We start from the raw sequence: 20,498 nt of genomic DNA on the forward strand, positions 1-20,498 counted from the left end.
CTTTCTCCACTTAAGTGTGCAGACATCCTATGAGAGCATGTGGATAATTGACCATCTGGATGGATTGTAGCCACATATTTTAAAAGATTCTGGGGAAGCAATACAGGCATCAAGTAATTCATGAGAAAAATTCTACTGTGGACAACTGGTGGACAGCTGAAGTAATTCCCTTATTAAGTAGGAGAACAAAATATGTCCAGGAATTATAGGTTAGTCAGCTTATTAGTGATAATACAATTGAACCCATTTAAGAGATTAGATAAATGTGTAGACATCGCCCTAACACTGTTCTTGATCTACCTCGCTGCAGTGCTTACCTCACTACCAACAAGCTAACTTACAGAACCTGTTGGAAATGACCCCAGCAAACCCAGGCATGTATATAACAAGCGGGACAGAACCCCAACGTTTCACCAGAGGTGCATTGACGATGTTACCTAGCAGGGTCTTGAAACGTTTGCAGTCAAACACACTGGCTCGGCAAGCCACTCTATAACCACAACCTAAAGTCACCTCAATCAGCGTCGTCAAGCTGCAGTAAACCGATGACGCTTGTGTACTGTCTCTGAGGACATACTCCAGACCATCGTCTCACCCTGAACACCCACAAAATAAAGGTCCTTCATCAATCTGGCCTGGAATTATGGAACAAAACCCCCAATCATTAAGGTTCTTGGGAGGCCTGAGAGAATGTTGACCACTTCCAAAATCTTGGAAGTGTCCTGTCAGCCAAAGTAGCTATTGACCAGCATCGCCTCCAGTGTGCTAGCACAGCCTTCAGCTGCCTGAGGGAAAGAGTGTTTGAGAACAACAACATCAGATCAGACACCATGATCATGGTTTACAGAGCTGTGGTGGTTTCTGCCCTCCTGTGTGGCTCTCAGATGTAGACTGTCCACAGCAGACACCTCAAGGCAGTGGAGCAGTACAACCAAAGCTGCCTGCGCAAGACCCTGAGAATCTGCTGGGAAGAAAGATGCACTACCACCAGCGTCCTCAGCCAGGCCAATATTGCCACAATTGAGGTGACCACCCTTGATCGGCTGCAATGGATTGGGCACGTTGTCCGCATGGCCGACACAAGACTCCCCAGCAGGTGTTCTACTCCCAGCTTCGAAACAGCATCTGAGCCCCAGGTGCACAGAGGAAGCACTTCAGTGATTTTCTCAAGGCCTCACTGGTGAAGTGCAACATTCCTACAGACACTTGGGAATCACTGGCCTAAGATCATCTAAAGTGGAGAAGGAGCATTCTGGAAAGCACCTTGAGACTTGCCATGGGGAAAAAGTGGGACCCACAAGGGAATAAGTGGAAGCCAGGCGAAAACAGCAAAAAGAGCGCACTGCCGCACCAATGTCTCACCCACCCCTTCCTATGACCACCACCTGCCCCAAGTGTAACAGAGCCTGCGGTGACCGTATCAATCTGTACAGCAACCTATGGACTCACCTTGAGAGTGGAAGAGCGTCATCCTCGCCTGCGAGTGACTGTCAATGTTGATGAGTCACAAGAAATAAAACAATAAATAATCAGTGTGGAATGTAGAAGGAAAAATATGATTTGATCAACCTTATTACATTTTTAGGGTACTAGACAGTGGTAATACAGCAAACTTCGTTTAAACTGATACCTTATCAACAGGCACTCTTGATAATGTTTGCCAGTTTATATACCTCAACTCACGATGGGTCATGGTGTTTATGCTATAAATGAAGTATAACAGTAAAGTGTATACCCCTGCATTATGCTTCTATTTCTTACCGTGTGTTTTTATGTCGATGTTACTGTCTCAAAGCTTCGTTTGGTCAGGGTATACTGCTGTTATGCATACCTCTAGATTATCCAGAATATTTGATAAGTTGGTGCACTCCTGGTCCCATTGGTGCCAGTTAATAAAATGTTTGCTGTAGAAAAGATATAAATTATCTGGATTTTCAGAAGATCTTTGATAAGCTGTTCCTTGACAGACAAATATATCTGGTCAGAGAATGTAGGGTCAGGGAATAAGTGGCAATGAGCTGCTATCTCGTTTCCAGACTGAATGAAGAGTGGCAGGAGGTGATGTTTCACAAAGATTAGTGCTGAGAAAACTACTGTTCACAATCTATATGAACAGTATGGACTTTAGACTGAAAAACATAATTTCTGAGTTTGCGAATGGCATGACATTTGGACGATAGCTAATGTTGAGGAAGACTATAGCAAATTACAAAAGGACAGCAATAAATTTGCAGAATGGGCAAACAACTGGTAAATGAAGTTATGCACAGACAAACATGAGGCTGTACATTTTGGTAGGAAGAATAGCAAAGTCACTTATTATTTGGATGGTGCAAGTCTAGGTGGAGTAGAAGAGCAAAGGGATCTCGGCATGTAAATATAGCATTCACAAAAGATTGCGCAACAGGTTATCAAGGCAATAAGAAAAGCCAACTCAGTACTAGGCTTTAATTCTAGGGGAACATAGATTTGATAGTTGCTGATGTAATTAAGTATTTGGTCCATATGTATGGTCCTTCTGTATACGTTAGTCTGGATTTCCTTTTTGTTCTTGCATTCTGTCATTGTGTCTGGGAAGAGTAGTTGGTTATTGTTCTCTTCTTTTGTGAATTTTATTCCGGTGAGGATATTCTTTATCTGAGGATGCTGTCCTTGATGATGCTGTTGGTGTCGTGGCGTGCCTGCCTTCCTGATTCGTCCAGCAGTGTGGCAGTTGCCTCTTTGGCCGGGTCAGTGTTTATGGATGTAAATAGTGATGTTATGTCGAAGGATATCATTAGCTCGTCATCTTCTATTCTGGTGTCCTTGATGATGCTGAGGAATTCTTGGGAGGAGTGGATGGAGTGGTTACTGTTGTCAACTAAGTATTTCAGTTTCCTTTGTACAACTTCCCACTATACAACCCAAGGTCTGGGTCCGCTATCTAGATGATACCTTTGTGATTATCAATTGCACAAGACTAGAAGAAACCCACCAACACATAAACAGCATCCTCACCGGAATAAAATTCACAAAAGAAGAGAACAATAACCGACTACCGTTCCTAGACATAATGGTAGAACACAAGAACAGGACTAGCGTATACAGAAAGACTACACATATGGACCAGGTGCTTAATTACACCAACAACCACCCCAATGCCCATAAATGGAGCTGCATCAGGACATTATTCAAACAAGCCACAACACACTACAGCAACCTGGAATTGCGCAAAGCAGAAAAGGAGCACTTATATGGAGATTTCAAAAGGAATGGATACTCAAAAAGCACAATCTGTCGTTACCTCCGTGACAGGCCTCAAAGAAGACAACACAGCCAGACACAGTAGTCACGTTACTGTACATCAGATGAACACGAGACTACTCCGGCCCCTAGGTATCAGGGTAGCCCACAAACCAACAACCACCCTGCAACAGTCATTGACGAACATAAAGGATTCATACCCACAACCAATAAAGCTAACGTAATATATACAATACCGTCCAGGACTGTGAAAAACATTACATAGCCAAACTGGAAGAAAACTGACAATAACGATACACGAACACCAACTAGCCACCAAGAGACACTATCAGTTCTCACCGGTCTCAAGGACAAAGAAGGGCACGAATTCAGCTGAGACAACACATTCATAATAGTACAAGCCAAACAGAGACATGCCACAGCATTCCTGGAGACCTGGCATTCCAACCAGAACTCCATCAACAAACACATTGAACTGGGCCCAACATACAGACCACTGAAAAACAGACCTGGAAGTGATGCAAACCAAGGCGCATAAATAGCAAGCAGGACAGAACACCAACGCTTCACCAGACACTGACGATGTTAACTAGCAGGATGACAAAACATCTGCAATCAAACATATCAGCTTGGCGAGCAAGTCTACATTCAACCCATTGCTAATTAAAAATCTGTCTATCTCCTCCATAAATGCACTCATTGTCCCGACATCCACTGTACTGTGGGGTAGTGAATTCCACAGATTTATGACCCCTTGAGAGAATTAATTTCTCCTCATCTCTGTTTTAAATCTGCTATCCCTTTATCCTAAACTATGACCTATCATTCTAGATTGCCACACATGAGGAAATATTCTTTCCATGTCTACTTTGTGAGTCTCCTTTAGCATCTTGCATACCTCAGTCAGATGTCCTCTCATTCTTCTAAACTCTAGAGAGCGTCAGCCTAAGCTGCTCAATCTCTTTTCATAAGACAACCCATCACCTTTGGAATCAATCTAGTAAATCTCCTGAACTGCGTCCAATACAACTACATGCCACCTTAAGTAAGGGGCCCAAATTGTACACAGTACTCCAGATGTAGCCTCACTAAAGCCTGAAAAATTGCAGCAACATTTCCCTATGTTTATACTCTATTCCTTTAGCAATAAGTGCCAAAATTCCATCTGCCCGCCTTAGTTACCTACTGTACCTGCATACTCATTTTTTTATTATTCATGCACAAGATAACCTCTGTACCAAAGCACACTGAAGTTTTTGTCCATTTTGATAATACGTTGCCTTTCTATTCCTCTGACCAAAATAGATATCTCTCATATATCTATGTTAACCTTCATCTGCCAAATTTTGGCCCATTCACCTAACCTATTCATATCCGTTTGTGAATTTCTTTTATTGCATCTTACTTTCCCACCTATTTTAGTGTTATCTACAAATTTAGCAATCATATTTTCCATCACCTGATCAAATTCATTAATATAGATTGTAAATAGTTGGGATAAAAGTCGAAAGAACTGTAGATATTGTAAGTCAGGAACAAAAATAGAAGTTGCTGGAAAAGTTCAGCAGGTCTGGCAGCATCTGTAGAGAAAAATCAGTTAATGTTTGGGGTCCGGTGGCCCTTCCTCAGGACTGATGGTAGCTAGGAAAATGTTGGCTTATATGCAGAAGATAGCATGAGGGAAGGGGGTAAGGAGTAAATGATTGTGGGGATAGAGCCCAAAGAGAGAGAAGAGCAGGTGGACAGACAAAGGAGTTGATGTCGCTCTGGCTAGGAGGGTGAATAGCTGTTAATGGAGACTGTTAGTGGCTAACAATAGGTAGTGTGTAATGACTGACTAGTTATAGTTGTGGCCTGATGACTGGAGCTTGTGGCATCTCATTAGCTAATCTTGTCAACCGGGGGGAAAAAACTTGTTGATCCCAACTCTATATTTTCTGTAAGTTAGCCAATCTTGTATCCAAGCCAATAAATTACCCCCAACCCCATATAATCCAACCTTATGTATTAATCTTTTATATGGCACCTTATCAAATGCCTAGTAGAAGTCCAGATATACTAACGTTTACAGGATGTCCCTTATCCACGTTGCTTGCTTTATTTTCAAAGAACTCTAACAAATTATTCAAATTTGATTTACCCTTCGTAAAACTATGCTGATTCTGATTAATTGTATTTTGACTTTCCAAATGTCCTGTCGTTACTTCCTTGATAATGGATTCTCACAATTTCCCAATGATGCATATTCAACTGACTGATCTGTAATTTCCTACAGAATTAATACAGCATAAAATTCTGTTGAATAATGAGATGCTGTGCCAAACTCTCCTACATCTCTATCACAATACCCTGACCAGTCAGAACCTGCCTATTCTGAGTATTATGATTGGCAGTTAAATTTTCTTGTTGCATCTGCATGCCAATTATGGCATAACCCATCTGCACCCTCTTCTCATCCTCGATAAAATGTGTCTTTTTTCTCTCCCCAAATCTGTTTCCTGCATTCTAGTTCAGATGAGTGCAAGATGAAAAGCTTCACTGTCTAATCTCCTTTTGTTAATGTATTTGTAGATATTTGTCTCCACTCATGCCTGGCCACAATTATGTTAGTAGTGGCACATTTGGTCAGACTCTTGTCTCTTGAGTCAGAGGGATCTAACTCTTAAAATCAACTTCAGAATTTGAAAACAATCTAGGCTGGCATTGCAGGACCTCACAAGTTTGACTTTCAGATGGGACCTTAAACTAAGGCACCATTTGCTGTGTCAAGTGGTTGTAAAAGATCATTTGGGGATTTTCAAAGAAAAGCATCAGAGTTATCGGGGTATCCTGGCCAGTGTTTATCCTCAGTCAATATTATGAATACAGATCATTTGGTCATTATCACTCACTTGTTGTTGGTGGGAACTTGCTCCAATGAAATTGATCGTTGTGATTCCTACATTATAACAAGGGCAACACTTCTTTAAAAAAAAACTTGATTGTCTGTAAAGTGTGATGTCCGATGGCCATGTAAAGCCTTTTTTGTTTGTCTTTTGGCTTCCAGCTGTCTTTGTTAATACTAACAAAGTTTCAGTTATAATTTCTGTCACTTTTTCATTATTCTTTGAGTGATTTCTTTAATCTCAAATTAATCTTTGAATATTTTAGTTTTCTCCTTTAATCTGAAAAAGCTGGACCATATGTCTTGCCAAATTTGATTCAATTAACTTCCTAATTTGAAACCCAAGTGCAGGAATTGTCCTCATTGTTTGTTATTCTGTAGTCTCCATTATATCAATTTAAAACTCAACTTCAAAGTGTTCCAGAGAAGGAATAGCTAACAGTATCCTTTTCTTTCATGATCTCTATTAGGTTCAAACTCGTAGTGCTGATGAACCAATGACCACATTTGTTGTATGCAATAACTGCGGAAATAGATGGAAGGTGAGATCTTTAAATTTGTAATAGAGACTTAGAAAATTGACATCATGCTTTTTATTATTGTATAGTCTAATAGTTGCACCTTAAATGAGGATTTGCTATGTACTTTGAAAAAAGGGCAACTTTAGTAAGATTTTAAATAATGAGGAAATATTTCTGCCCTTTCTACTGTATTCCAAGGGGAAATTCACACTGTTATGTAGATCTTGAATTCTCTGCCTGAAAGGGCACTATCTGCTGTTATTAAGGCAGAAACCCTCATTAATTTTGTTTTTAAAAATGTAGAACTGTAACTGACAAAGCTAAAATTTGAAACTCTGATCGGGCTGGGTGGCTGCTTGCTAGCGCAGACACAAGGTGCCAATGGCTTCCTCCCATGTTACCCTTTTTAGGTTTACACTGTTTTAAGCAGAGGTGGTGTCTTTTGATATTTATAGCTTCATAAAATTGAAGTCATGATCATAATTTGATTCATTTTTTGAAATGTTATAACATTCTATTCTAATTTTGATTTTCACAGTTCTGTTGAGATCCTGAAGAAACTCCAGAAGACAATATGTTGGACCAGAGCTTGATGAACTTCGATTTCTAATTAGTTGTGTAAATCAGAAGTTAAAACTTCAACAAGGATATTTGTAGAACAATACATCCCTGTGGCAGATTTTTTTTGTATAAATATAGTTTCCTCAAAAACATTCTAACTGTGTATTCTGTGCAGAATAGATCTTGAAAACAAAAAAAACTCACGCTTGTAAAAGCAGACAGCAACTAAGTATATGAAAAGTTTCTTTTTATATGTAGTTTGACATTAAAGTTTTAAAACTTGCTTAGTGCATTATCTGTTTTTTGGGTTTGTTTTAAAGTCAAAACATTTACTCTTTGGGGATTAGAAATGAGCTGATTGACTGACTTGTATAGTTTCTGTCTTTTCTTTTTTGGAATAGCACAACTAACGTAAATCTGAAATCAACACAATTTCAAATGTGTTGAATTTGTCACCAATAAATAGCATTAGAGAATGTTACCAAGCACTCATCTCCTTTGTAAATAATATTGCATTGCTTTCTTTATTGTCTGAGGCCTCTTGGCAAAGTTTCTCAAAGTCTTTGTGCTTAGTTTATGGACTCTTAATTTCTAAACTAGTGTGCAACAATCATGGAATTGCCTTTTCTAAAAAGTGAAGGGATAATTTAAATGATATTGGGGGCTTAATCTCATCTTTTTCTCCACCTGTCTCCTCCCCAGTCCAATAAAATTAAGTGAGACCTTTGGTTCATTGCATTTTTGGAGGACTCAAGTCAAGAAGTACACATTGAATGGTAGGACTCTAGGAAATACAGAGGATCAGAAATTTTGCTGTGCCTGTCCATGGACCCTTGAAGACAGCAGGACAGGTGGATAAAGTGGTTAAGAAGGCATATGAGATACTTACCTTTATTGGTCAATGCATTGAAAATGAGCATGGAAATATGATGGAGCAATGTATGATGTTGGTTAGGCCACCGCTGGAGTGGTGGAGTACTGTGTGCAATCAGCATACTATAGGAAAGATGTGATTGCACTAGAGAAGCTGCAGAAGAGATTCACTGTAATATTGCCTTGGCTGGAACGATTCAGCTATGAAGCAACAATAGATTAGACTAGGTTATTTTTTATTCTTTCAAAGGATGTGGACATTGCTGGCCAGGCCAGCATTTTATTGTCCATCCATAATTGTTAAGAGTCGGATCTTTATTGAATTCAAATTCTACCATCTGCCATGGCAGAATTGAGCCCTGGTTTCTGGAACATTACTTGGGTCTGAAGATTGATAGCCTAATGATAATACTACTAGGCTAATGCCTCCCCTGATGTTTTCTTCGGAACAGAGAAGCCTGAGGGAGGGCTAAATTGAGCCGTACAAAATTGAGGTTGGTAGATGGGAAGAAACAGTGCAAGTTAGTAGAGAGGTCAGTAACAGGGTACAGTTTCAAGGTAAGGAGCAGAGGGTTTAGAGGGGATTTGAGGAAAATCTTTTTCAATCAGAAAGTGGTGGGCAACTAGAACTCACTGCCTAGAAGTGTGGCAAAGATGAGAACCTTAAGACATTTAAGGAAGTATTAAGGTGAACACAAATACCATAGCAAGCAAGGTAATGGATGGAGTGCTGGAAAATGGAATTAGATTAGATAGATTGCTTGATTGGCAAATGGGCCAGAGGATCTTTGTCATTGCTGTGTAAACTTTGACTCTGTGAAAGGAAGAAAGAGAAATACTTTTGCATAGTGGTTTTTATCATTTCAAGATGTCCTTAGGTACTTTTGAAGTGTAGTTACTGCAGGCAACATTGAGGGAAGGACTACCTAAACAGACAATTCAAATGACAATAGTACAGCACAGGAAAGGGCCATTTGGCCCACCAAGAGCGCACTGACACATGATGCTTTCCTAAACTAAAAGCCCGTATTCTCATGGTCCATATCCCTCTCTCCCTTGCCTATTCAAATAACAGCCAAGATGCCCCTCATACATGTTATTGTATTCGCCTCCACCATCACCTCTGGCATGGCATTCGAGTCACTTGTCACCTGTTTAAAAAAAAACTTTACTCCCACATCTCCTTTAAACTTACTCCCTTTTACCTGAAACCAGATTACCCTTAGTAATTGGAATTTCTACCCTGGGAAAAAGGACTGACTGCCCATTCTATCATTCTATCCATGCTTCTCGTAATTTTGTAAACTTCTATCAAGTCACTCCTCATCCTTCATTTAAGTGATGCCAAACTTGGTTTGTCCAATATCTTCTCATAGCAAATACCCTCCAAACCAGGCAACATCCTGGTAAATTGTTTCTGTACCCTGTCCAAAGCCTCCACAAACTCATTGTGTACTGGTTGCCACACTACAATATTCCAACTGTGGCCTGTTTTATACAATTGTAACATGACTTGCCAATTTTTATATTTTATGATCTGAGCAATGAAGGCATACATGTCATATGCTGTCTTGACACCTTATCCATTTGTATTGCCAGTTCCAGGGAACTGTGGACCTGTATGCTTAGATCACTTTATGTTGTTGCTACTAATAGCTCTGCCAATTTCAGAATATTCCTTCCTGGATTAGACCTTCCAAAATGCATCACTCTGCATTTGTTCAGATTAAACTCCATCTTCCATTTCTCTCCCCAAGCTTCTAGCCTATCTATATTCTGCTGTATCCTCTGACAATTCCCACTATTCACAGCTTCCCACAGTCTTTGTGTTGTTCATCAACTTACTAATCAGGCCACCAACATTCTCCTAATGATTTACATATATTACAAACAATAGGGGTCTCAGCACTGATACCTGTGGAAAACCACTGGTCACAGATCTCCAGTCTGAAAAACACCCTTCCACCACTAGTCTTCAGTGACTAAGCTAGCTGTATATCTATCTTACCTGCTCACTGCAGATCCCCTGTGATTTCTTCTTTCGTGTTAGTCTGCCATGAGGGATCTTGTCAAAGACTTTGATAAAATCCATTTGGACAGCATCGAGTGCCCTCCCTCATCAATCATCTCTTGTAATAATTTTCCCTGCACAAAGCCATGCTATTGCTAATGAGTCCATAGTTTTCCAAATGTGAATAAATCCTAGCTCCAATAATTTCCCTACCACTGTTGTAAGGCTCATGGGCCTATAATTTCTCAAATTATTCCTGTTGCCCTTCTTAAACAGTAGAGCAACTTTGGCTATTCACGGGTTCTCTGTCACCTCTTTAGTCACAGGTAGTGTTCCGATGATTTCATACAAGGCCCCAGCAATTTCCTCCCTCAGCATTTTGGGATAGATTCCATCAGGTCTTGGGGGCTTGTCTACCTTAATGCCTTTTAAAACACCTAACACCTTTTTTTTATATTGATATGTCCAGAATATCAACATACCCCTCCCAGGCCTTATCCACAATGTCCTTCTCCTTTGTGAATATCAATGCAAATATTCATTAAAAATCTCACCCACTTCCTCCGGCACGCGCATCAATTTCCTCTTTTGATCTTGAGTGGACTTCCCCTTACCCTAGTTACCCATTTTCTGCTTATATGGTATAAGAAACCTTGGGGTTTTCCTCAATCTTGTTGCCAAAAACATTTCATGGCCCCTTTTTGCTCTCCTAATTCCTTGTTTGAGTTCTTTCGTCCTATCTTTGTATTATTTGATGGCTCTGTCTTCAGTTTCCTCAATCTTATGTTTGCTTCTGCTATCTGTTTGACTAATCTCTGAATTTCTCTTGCCATCCAAGGTTCCCAAACCTTGCCACCCTTTTCCTTTATTTTCACAGGAACGTGGTGGTTCTGAGTTCTAATCAATTGGCCTTTAAAAGATTCCCACATCCCAGATGTGGATTTATGCTGAAACAGCTGCCCCAAATCTACATTTCCCAGTTCCAGCCTAATATTGTGGTAGTTAGCCTTCCCTCAATTCAGTAATTTCACTTGAGGACTACACTTATCTTGTCCATAAGTAACTTAAAATTAATAGAATTATGGTCACTGTTCCTGAAATGCTCCCCCATTGAAACGTCAATCACTTGGTTGGACTCATTCTCCAATACCAGATCTAGTATGGCCCCTTCCCTAGTTGGGCTATTTACATATTGTAAAAAACTATCCTGGACACAACTAACAAGTTACCACCCACCTAAGCCCCTGGCACAAAGTCAATCCCAGTCAATGAATGGGGAGTTAAAATCACCCACCACAACGATCCTGTTGTTTTCATATTTTTCATAATATGATTATTTCTGTTCCATTACCACTGTCTATTGGGATGCTGTAGTACAATCCCATCAAAGTGATTGCACCCTCCACTTTCTGAGTTCTATCCATATGGCCTTGCTGGATGAGCCCTCCAAGGTGTCGTCCCTCAGTATAGTTGATATTCTTATCAGTAATGCAGCTCCCCACCTCTTACATCTGTCTCTATCACTCCTGAAACATCTAAATCCTGGAATGTTAAGCTGACAGCCTTTCCCTCTCTCAACCAAGTCTCTTTAATAGCTACACATCATAGCTTTATATATAAATCCAAGTTTTAAGTTCATTTGCCTTACCTGTCATACTCCTCACATTAATAGATGGCCAGTCCTGTTGTGTTCAGTAACCACTTCCTGTCCTTCATCTTCATCTTGCTGGCCTTAGTCTCAGACTCGTCCTCAGTCATTTTATTTGTTGACCTACTGCTCTGATTACTGGTTCCTGCCACACCAGTTTAAAGCCTCCTCTCTGAGAAGAACCTCGCTGCCAGGATATTTATTCCCCTGCAGTTTAGTTGCAACCTGTCCTTCTTGTACAGGTCCCATTTGCCCTAGAAGACATACCAATGATTCACATACTGAAACCCTCTCTCCTACACCAACTCCTTCGCCATGTGCTTAACTTTACTATCTTCCTTTTCCTAGCCTCACTCGGGTACATGGCACAGGAAGTAATCCTGGGATTACAACCATGGAGATCCTGCTTTTTCACTTACTAACTGTCTGAACTCCCTTTCAAGACCTCATCTCTCTTTCTGCCTATGTCATTGGTATCAATATGGACCACAACCACTGGCTGCTCACCCTTGCCCTTCAAAATATCCTGTACCTGTTCAAAGACATGCTTTACCTTGGCACCAGAGAGGCAACACACTATCCTGGAGTCTTGTTTGCAGCTACAGAAACTCCTATCTGAATCCCTGACTGTAGAGGCCTCAAGCACTTCTGCTCACCGATGTCTCAATCATCCCTGCTGTACAGCAGTGCCAGTTGTGGTGCCACTGATCTGGCTGCTGCTGTTGCTTTACTTTGAGAGTCTGCCCCCACAACAGTATCCAACACAGTATACTATTTTACATGAGAATGGCCACAGGGGCTTCTGAACTGCCTGCCCATGCTTATTCGTCTTCCTGATAGTCACCCAACTTTTCTCTACTTGTGTAGCCCCCTTACTGGTGGTGTGACAGATGGGTCATGATTAATGAATCATGCATTGTACTTTAAATTATCTCTTTAAATGATTAGTTCCACATTTTGTGAATTCTTTGGTCACTCGAGTTTAGAGAAATATATTATATAATCAAGGTAGGCGTAACGTTTCAGGTTGCAAGTGGTATTCATAGATTGTGAAATGAGCAATACGTACCTTCCAAAAGGACACCAGTTCTGCCGAAGGGCTTCGGCCCGAAACATTGACTTGCTTGCTCCTTGGATGCTGTCTGACCTGCTGTGCTTTTCCAGCCTCACACCTTCAGACTCTGGCATCCAGCATCTGCAGTCCTTATTGTCTTCAGGACATTATTCCTGCTGAGATGCAATCCATCAATTTTGGTCCATTTCCTCAAGAATTTGACATAATCTTTTCTGCACTTTCATGTCTTAAACCATCTTTGTATTTTTGTTAGAAGTTATTCAGAGCGATCGTGCTTAACATTGAATCTCTACATCTGTCTTCTCTATTTCTGCAGTGGATTTTCAATTTTACAATGGAACTAGGCCACTTGTTCAACCCTAGATCCAGACTCCACAAATGGCTGAATTTTTCCCAGAATTTGGGCAAGTGTCAAGTTCATGGAGCTGCATGAAGAGTTTCTTTGTGAGTTGTAGTGAGTTTTCTTGTACAACTTTATGGTGATCATCTCACTACCTATAAATCATTCCTCTGGGGGGCTAGTCACACACTATCGCAGTGGAAGTGCTCACCCATGCTATAATTTTCTGGGTTTCATGCTGCTGGGGCCATGTTTCAAATGCATCAGCCCAAATGCTACAAAGCTCAAAAATTCCTTTCACTGTTAGTGTGGAAGTATTGCCCCAGTTGGGGAAGCAATGACCTAGTGGTATTATCGCTGTTAATCTAGATAATGTTCTGGCCTACATATGACTCCAGCAGTGGAGCAATGTGATTGACTCTTAACTGCCCTTTGGGCAATTAAGGATGGGTAATAAATGTTAGTCTAGCCAGCAACATGCTCATCCTGTGAATGAATAAAAAAAGATAGCTGCTAGGGGCAAGTTGGCACTCCATTTTGGTGACAGGGACCTGGAGGATGTTGGAAAGAAGGGATCCTTCTTTCTTACGACCACCAAAGAAGACCCTGACACCAAACCCTGCCAGCCTGGTCTGAAGTTGTGACCCAGTTCTGTGCTGTTTCCATAGTCCGGAGGGACATGCAGAAATGACAAAGGGTATATGTCACCATCTCTCTGCAGCCTCATGCTAACTATGTTCCTGCACCCAGCTCCCATCAACGCTCACGGCCTACCACTCTACTGCATGAATTATCTCCCCCGACTAATAGTTATCATTGATTACAAAGCCCAGACCACATACTCTGTATGCCTTCTGTGCTTATTCAGGACACCTTTCCACCATTTCCCTATCTTTGTCAATATGACATCTGTGCTAGCCAATTTTATCTACTTACTGCCTTCTCTTGTCTTATTCCAGATGAAAATAACTATTGAGAGCAGAGAGGGCCAGGACGGGGTGCTGAGTTTCTGATTCATCTCCTCACCCTATATGAGGAGAGAAACCTTGTACTCACAGGAGAGGATAAGAGACTGCTCATGCAGGGATGCTGAGTCCTCCATTTCCCCATAAACAAGCAAGATATATTCTTAATAAAAACCCAAAGAACTGCGGATGCTGTAAATCAGGAACAAAAACAAAGTTGCTGGAAAAGCTCAGCAGATCTGGCAGCATCTGTGAAGGAGAAAACAGAGTTAACGTTTCGGGTCCGGTGACCCTTCCTCAGAATATATTCCTCAGATATATTCTTAGGTGCAGCTTTGCTCTCCCATTACCTTCACTGAAAGTATTCTTAACGTGCCCAAGCTTCTACCCTACTTCATAACTTAGTCCCTCTGTTGTCTTCTGTGGGCACCACAGCATCCAGTCTCTGTCCTGAAGAGAGCAAGCCCTGCAGTCAACACCATCTCATTAACCTATAAAGAAGAAGACAGAATCCTCGGAGGAAAGTACCTGAAATGCTGCCTCCTGCATCCTCCAGTTCAGATACAGATGCCTCAGTTGGTACTGAAAACGACAAATGCTGGAGATCACATTGATTCAGACAGAATCCTTGGAGAGAGAGCAAACTAACATTTCAAGTCTAGATGACTCTTCATCAGTGCTGAAGTGATGTGTGAAGTGGATAGCATTTATGCTATAGTTGTGGGGGCAGGAAGTGGTGGTGGGTGCCGGGTGCTGGCTCTCCATGGGTGCTTTCTGGCCCGCTATGATCTCCAGCATTTGTTGTTTTCAGTACAGATTCCAGCATCTGCAGTAATTTTCTCCTATCTCAGTTGGCATGCCAGCAAGATTAGACTTGAGCACATTCTGGCCAGCATGTCAGTGGCACCTCTGCAGTTAGCTGTGGAAGAAATGGCTCACCCCAACAGCATTCAGAGACCAGGCATCTACTCAGTCCAGGAGGAGAGGACTTCATAGCGTTGGTCATTTTAGATTGGTCCAAATGCCCAAGATGATACAGGAGCAGCTGGCAGGTCTGTAGGAGATACTTGGGAAACGGGATCAAAGATTGGAGGAGTCCATCAAAATCATCTATACCATGGTAGGCACAGGATACAAGCACCTGACTATCTCCATGGACAGGTTGCTGGCTGCGATGGAAACGCAGGTCCAGCATACTCAGTGTCTGCCAGATTTGAGGTGAGAGGCAATGGCCTAGTGGTATTATCACTAAATTATTAATCCAGTGACCCAGGGACCTGGGTTTGAATCCAGCAGATGGTAGAATTTGAATTTAATAACAATCTGGAATTAAATGAAACAGTCATTGATTGTCACAAAAAACCCTTTTGGTTCAGTAATGTCCTTTAGGGAAGGAAACTGCCATTCTTGCCCAGTCAGTGTACATGTGACCACAGGCCCGCAGCAATGTGGTTGATGCTTAACTGGACAATTAGGGAAATCCACATCCTCTGAACGAATGAATAAAAAAATGGGCAATGACCTGCACTCCATTGCTATAGCCTTGGTGTTCATCAATGACAATGCAACAGGGGGAGGAAACATTTTGACCTCATTCCAGGTGCCTATTTTTCATGAGAAGAGGACAATAACAGTAGGGACCCAAACAGAGCAGGAACAACATGAAGGCTGGCGCAGAAGTCTCAGGGCACTCCAAAGGTGCCAGGCACCTCTTTCTCCACCCTGCCTCCGATCCTTCAGATTGTGAAAGTTCAACATTTCCAGTGTCACTCACCCAAAATGCCTAACGGCAACAGACTCCACTGTAGGAAGGTATCCCACCACCCCAGCTGCAGATCCTGAGTTAGCACCTGAATACTGAGGGGGAACAGGAAAAGGAAAGCCATTTAAGGGTACATAGGTGGCATGTGAATATCATATTTGTAAATATTTGTTCATATTTCCCAGAGCGGCACAACTCACTTTTCATCGTCAGCTGTGTGATTGACTGTCATTGCAGCTACAACTACAAGAATTAAGGTAATGAGGCTTGCTATCATTACTGCCGTCAGTGCCATTAGTAGTTTTGATTCAGGCAAATGTTGCGCAAGTCATTTGATCCACATATAGTAGGAAACTGTAAGTGTGTAGGAAGAATGAGAAACTTCTTCCCTATCTCTCCACCACACATTACCCAAGAAAGACAGCAATGGTTATAGGATAAGGGTGTGGACACTTTATGCTTACAAGGGGTGAGGTGTGCCGCTCCTGAAATAGAAACAGGAAGTGCTGGAGAAACTCAGCATGTCTGACAGCATCTACGGATTGAAAGAAACTAAACTAACATTTCAAATTCAATGTGATTACTCAGAACGTCTGGATCTTTGCATGCTATAAGACCTTGGAATGTATTTGTGAACTGTGAAACTTCACAGCCTGTCTGATATTACTTCTACTCTGTAGCCATTACCAGGATTAATTTGTAATGTTGAATGAGGTGGTCAAGATTGTTTGTGGCCAGGAGTTCTTATGGATATCCTGATCAATGTATCAAGTTCACATCCAGAATTCTGTGATAACAGATGTCTTTAACCTGTGAATGTTTAACTAATGGTACTGCCCCTGGAAGGGCCTCACATCACACACAGATACAGCCCATTTCCTCAGAAGTTTAATTTTAACAGGAACTTTACCCAGCATGTGCAGAGTGTGGTGGCAGCCATTTTTCATTTACAATTGAGATGTGGGCAGAGGGTAACACAGGTAGCGCTTCATGGAGTGAGTTGCATGCTCAACCTGTCAATCAAGGTGACATCTGAAACCTTCTTGTTCCTTTCTGCCTTTGTCCCCCAGTCAGCCCATCTGTTTTAACATTCACCACATTTCGGCCCGACTCTTTTAACTCCTCATCTCTCACTTTAACCACTGAAGCCCAAGCATAAAACTTAGTTACACCAAACATTGTTATGTACTGTCCCCACATTGAAGGCAAAATGGTGGTGAATGTCAGTGACCTTAGCCTCTGTACCACAACACCATATGCCCTCCTAAGCTCTATTGCTTCCAATTGTTATATTTTGAGCAGTCGCCAGGTACTGCTCAGACTTTCATGATGGGAATTGTTATCATCTAGTTTCACATCGCTTTGTGAAAATAACAACCTCCATGTAATTGAGGTGAGATTCAATAATGATGAGATGTTAATTCATGCAAATTGGACCTCAAGACTCATGAATAAGATTCTCATCTGGCTGTTGTAGCTTCAGTAGAAAATAGCACTCTTTTTCAACACTGAAAATCTCTTTTGTGTTCTTGCAATATTTTTCCAATGAACTTGCCTTTGCCTATATCATTCAGGAGCTGAGGAAATTCTGCCTAGCTTGTTTCACGGATGCCTACCAGAACTCTTAAAGGGTTAGGACACTTACTGGAAGGAAGCAGGCTGTGCATTCAATAAGGGACTGGCGATGTGTTCCCAAGGCTGGAGGACCAGTGAGAATTGTAGGAAGTCAGATATATGATCCGTCTGTATTATGGGTTTGTGGCACCAAAAGTCATAGAACATTATACAAATCTTTTGATTTTGTAAGAGATGGGACAATGCTCTCATTTTCTCTTGAATGGGATCCATGATCATGTTAATCAAGAGTATGTATTAACTTGTTGAATGTGTTGAACGTAGCCCCCCTCAGCAAAAGTAGGACCCAAGAATCACCACCCAATTGCAAAGATTTTTGACACACATTCCTTACTAATGTATCCACAGACACACCAGCCAAAATGATACCTGAAAATTTAAGACAGGGTACCTCAGCATGAAAGTGTCATCTCTTGAAGTCATTTTTTAATAATTTGAAATGGGTCCTTTCTCACAGCAATCCTTGCTAGGATGGCCAGGGGCCACATTTAATTATTGGTGGGTTGACAGGTATGCCTTCCATGATTCAGTGCTCCATTCTATCACTTTCATAGAATCCCTACAGTGTGGAAGCAGGCCATTTTGGCCCACCAAGTCCACATTGACCCTCCAAAGATCATCCCACCCAGATCCACACCTCTACCCAATTCCTGTAACCCTTCATTTCCCGTGGCTAAACCACCTAACCTGTCCATCCTTAGACACTATGGGCAATTTAACATGGCTAATCCAACTAATCTGCACATCTTTGGACTGTGGGAGGAAACTGGAGCACTCAAAGGAAACCCATGCAGACACAGGGAGAACATGGAAACTCCACATAGACAGTTGCCTGAATTAAACCCAGGTCTTTGTGCTGTGATGCAGAAGTGCTGAATACTGATCCACCATGCCGCCCCACCTAGCCACCATGCTGTCCCATTCCTGAAAAGGTGGCTTAGATGTGGTCCAGTTTGACTTGGGTTGCCCACGTTGCCAACTTGATGGGCTCCGGAGTGGCAGCATCATCTTCATAGGCAGCATGGCCACTGAGTCAGTCAGTTAACCTGTGAAGCCTGGAGTGGGCCCCTGGCAGTGGCGTGGCATGGGTTGGAAAGCCTGGAGCAAGACTCTGGCAGCGGTATTCTGTAGCAGTGGAGAAGGAAAAGTTGGATTGTTTTTAAGTTATCTTTATTTTATTCTAAGTTAATAATGGCACCTATGTATGGTGACGGTACACACTTTTCAGTGTATTTTGTATTGAATACACATGACAATAAAGGATATTCACTTCATATTCACATATTCACTAAAAATCTCAGGATGGGCCCTTCATGTGCCTTGTAATTATTAATAATCATAGCTGGCTGTCAAGCAGCAATGGACAACTGAGATGACCATATTCTGTCCTAAGTAAAACTACACCTGTCTGGCTCTAATCTTGGTCCCAGTCCATATGCAAGTTTGGTGTTGTGTCAATTTTATCAAGGCATACTACAATTTCTGCCTCAATCCGCCCTGATGAATATTCTTCATCCTCGATGTCCTTTACCTTGGCATCAGGGAGGTAACACACTCTGTGAGACACATGATTACAGTAACAGAAATGCCTGTCTGTTCCCCTAGCTGTGAAGTCTCCTTTAATGACTGCATTTCTCATCATTTCTGTTCCGTTCTGTATACTATGTTTCCCAGACACTCTTTTAAGGTGTTATTACTCCCAGTAATTTGCAATGCTGAGTGCTCATTTAAGGCTGACACCCACCCTGAAGACTTCCCTTCCTGTCTCTTTCTATTCTTCTCCTAGAACATACAATCCAGGAAGATCATCCTCCCTGATACTGCACATTACTCCAAGTGTCACTTAATCTTAGAAGTCCTGAGCTTGAGCTTAAACACTTGAAGACCATTCATACACACATACTTCCTACATACTTGCATCCCCAAGAGGCATGAAGTATTCTGAAGCTTGTACATAGTACAGGAAGTGCAAACATCAGAAGCCTGCATCTCATCCATTAATTAAAAGCATCTGTTGTCCCTCTCATAGATTCAATTTAGTATCTGATTTAAATTATTAAATTTTAATTAATGCCTCTGGAACTGTTCTATGCTACAAATCTTATAATTCAATCTGAACTTCCAAACAATTTCATTGCTGGTATCTTGGAAGTAATTTCTGGTTGCACATACTTTCTGAATAGTAGTGTGTTTTAAACCCATGTCACTACGGGAATGCCTGAACTGACTTTGTAAAAATAGTATAGTCAGTCAAGTTTATTGCTATAATCTAGGTTCAATTTAAATTTAGCCTGTCAAGTTGAAAATGCCTCGACTCATAATAATTCCCTGCAATTTAAAGATAAATCTTCTACAAAATATGTAATTACTGAATTGATTGCATTTAAACTTCTTTTTTCTTGAGACTGCTGCAAAGTAAGCAAAGGTTTAAAGTTTCGAGAAGATTTTGAGATGAAGGTAGAATGGAGAGCTCCAGACTAGCGTATATAGAAACACCACACATACAGACCAAACACTTTATTACACTAGCAACCACCCCAACGCTCACAAACGGAGCTGCATCAGGACACTATTTAAACAAGCCACAATACATTGCAGCAACCTGGAACTATGCAAAGCAGAACAGGAACGCTTATATGGAGTCTTCAACAGAAATAGATACCCAAAATGTACAATCCTCCTTTACCTCCGAGACAGACCACAACAGGAAGACATAACACAACCAGAATCACTTATCATCCTACCACACATCAAGGACATTTCAGAGGTGACCACAAGACTACTCAGACCCCTAGGTATCAGAGTATCCCACAAACTGACAACCACCCTATGACAGCTACTGATGAACATAAGGGATCCCATAACTAAAACTGGCAAAACTGGGGTAATATACAAAATACCATGCAAGGACTGGTACATAGGCCAAACCGGAAGAAAATTGACAATACGGGTGCATGAACACCAACTAGCCATCAAGAGA

At 41.4% G+C, this 20,498-nt stretch overlaps 1 protein-coding gene and 1 long non-coding RNA gene across 6 annotated transcripts in view; one reads left to right on the forward strand and one right to left on the reverse strand.

The window, feature by feature from the left end:
- The window catches only part of LOC125482936, a 44,888-nt gene extending 43,014 nt beyond the window's left edge, over positions 1 to 1,874 (reverse strand). The window contains exons 1-2 of one of the 2 annotated variants that reach the window (XR_007261924.1): positions 1,762 to 1,874; positions 1,450 to 1,487 (exon numbers count right to left, since the gene is read on the reverse strand). This is a non-coding gene — a long non-coding RNA (uncharacterized LOC125482936). The remainder of the gene's footprint in view (positions 1 to 1,449; positions 1,488 to 1,761) is intronic. The other variant, XR_007261925.1, reaches the window with a different exon arrangement.
- The window catches only part of tcea1 (transcription elongation factor A (SII), 1), a 62,980-nt gene extending 55,488 nt beyond the window's left edge, over positions 1 to 7,492 (forward strand). For all 4 annotated transcript variants that reach the window (XM_048595827.1, XM_020534048.2, XM_020534049.2 and 1 more), the window contains exons 9-10: positions 6,598 to 6,669; positions 7,187 to 7,492. In XM_048595827.1, the coding sequence (XP_048451784.1) occupies positions 6,598 to 6,669; positions 7,187 to 7,195 (81 nt within the window). In that variant the 3' untranslated portion in view covers positions 7,196 to 7,492. The remainder of the gene's footprint in view (positions 1 to 6,597; positions 6,670 to 7,186) is intronic.
- Positions 7,493 to 20,498: the final 13,006 nt, after the last annotated feature.

This window comes from Rhincodon typus, chromosome 4 (genome assembly GCF_021869965.1).
Source record: "Rhincodon typus isolate 14 chromosome 4, sRhiTyp1.1, whole genome shotgun sequence".
Classification (NCBI taxonomy): domain Eukaryota; kingdom Metazoa; phylum Chordata; class Chondrichthyes; order Orectolobiformes; family Rhincodontidae; genus Rhincodon; species Rhincodon typus.